The sequence below is a fragment of the Magnolia sinica genome, chromosome 1, assembly GCF_029962835.1.
Source record: "Magnolia sinica isolate HGM2019 chromosome 1, MsV1, whole genome shotgun sequence".
Classification (NCBI taxonomy): Eukaryota; Viridiplantae; Streptophyta; class Magnoliopsida; order Magnoliales; family Magnoliaceae; genus Magnolia; species Magnolia sinica.
In genome coordinates this window covers 13,514,797-13,516,515 of record NC_080573.1, presented here as the reverse complement: position 1 = coordinate 13,516,515, position 1,719 = coordinate 13,514,797, and the positions used below count along the sequence as shown (strand labels likewise).

The window sequence follows — 1,719 nt, the reverse complement described above, 5'->3', positions numbered from 1 at the left end:
TGGACGAGGACGACATATCTCACACACTCGATGTAGTTCAAGAGGAACCCATCCTGGCTGAAAACGGGAATTTACAAGAACATAGGGTTGCGATGACTCGCTATAATAAGTGGCGAAAACAAAATCGTTCAGCCCGTAATGTCCTTCTTAGCACTATGCACAAAGAACTCATACCTACGTATGAAGTGCATGAAACCGCTAAGGGAATCTGGGAAGCACTGACAGATGCCTATGCGCAGAAGTCAGATGCGAGAGTTAGGGCAATGGAATTGGAATTCCAGGAGTACAGGATGTCTGTCGGCTGTCCCATCAAAGATCATATTCGTAAGATGGAGCAAATGATAGGTGCCCTTAGGAATGTTGGGTGCAAATTGACTGAAAATCAGAAGATTATAGCCATGCACCGTTCCTTGCCTGAATCTTGGGCCCAAATCAAAAGAATTCTGAACCATACTGATTCTATCACAACGTTCAGAGACTTTTGTGGCCACTTGGTACGTGAGGTTGAAATGAATGCTATTCAGCCAGGTTCGGCCAAGGCCTTTGTAACAGAGACCCATAAGCGAAAAGCTAACAATAAACGGTCCAAAGCTCGCAAGAAGGCGAAGAAGAATAATCAAGAACAGAAGACCACAACACCTGCTCCAAATCTCAAGAAGGGGAATGGAAAGAAGAAGCAGAAAAAGACAAATGTAATCTGCTTTGTCTGTGGAAATTCCGGCCATTATGCTCGGCAGTGTGCCCACAAAAAGACGGTAATTTCTCAGTCACAAGATACTTTGTATGTAGGCGTTTGTTCTGAAATCCTTTCCGTTGATACTATATCTAACGAGTGGATTTTGGATTCAGGCGCAACAAAGCACGTGACACAGAGTCGTCGAGGACTCGAGGAATTCCAGCCTGTAGCCAAAGGGAGTTACAAGCTGTACATGGGTAATAACGCTGTTGAAGACGTACTAGGGATTGGCGTTCTCCATCTCCGTACGCGCATAGGGCAAACAATAATCCTTCGTGATACTCTTTTTGCACCAGGGATGCGTCGGAATTTAATTTCTGTTTCTAGGTTATTATTTGATGGTTTCGATATTCGATTTTCTGGGACTAGAGTTTCTTTGAGACAAAATAACCTCATCTTTGCATGGGGATATTTAATTTCAGATTTATTTATTCTAGACGTAGATTGTGATAATGCCTATATTGCTTTATCTACTATGTCGAATAAAAATGTAGTATCTGAATCTCAAAAATGGCACGCGAGGTTAGGTCACATTGGAAAGGATCGTATGACAAGACTAGTACGTTCTGGTCTGTTAGATTCCTTATCCAAAGTTGATTTGCCATTTTGTGAACATTGTGTGTCCGGGAAGACATCGAAGAAACCATTTCCCAAAGCGGCTAGGTCTACGGGCACACTTGAGATAATCCATTCAGATATCTGTGGACCATTTAATGTACATGCCAGAAATGGATGTCAATACTTTGTCACTTTCATTGACGATTACTCGCGCTATGGATATGTGTATCTCATCTCACACAAATCTGAGGCTTTTGATTGTTTTCTTAAATATAAAGCTGAGGTGGAAAATCAGCTTGAGAAAAAGATTAAAACCCTTCGATCAGATAGAGGTGGCGAGTATACATCTGAAACGTTTAAATCATATTGTGAAAATGTTGGAATTGTTCGGCAGTACACAATGGCATACACTCCACAACAGAACG

General features: G+C 41.8%; 1 protein-coding gene across 1 annotated transcript; it reads left to right on the top strand.

The window, feature by feature from the left end:
* The first annotated feature begins 313 nt into the window (after positions 1 to 313).
* On the top strand, positions 314 to 1,172 carry LOC131223413 (uncharacterized). The gene is made up of 2 exons (XM_058219139.1): positions 314 to 755; positions 850 to 1,172. Exons 1-2 carry the CDS (start codon positions 330 to 332, stop codon positions 865 to 867), a joined length of 444 nt encoding a protein of 147 aa, XP_058075122.1. The 5' UTR covers positions 314 to 329; the 3' UTR covers positions 868 to 1,172.
* The last annotated feature ends 547 nt before the right edge of the window (positions 1,173 to 1,719 follow it).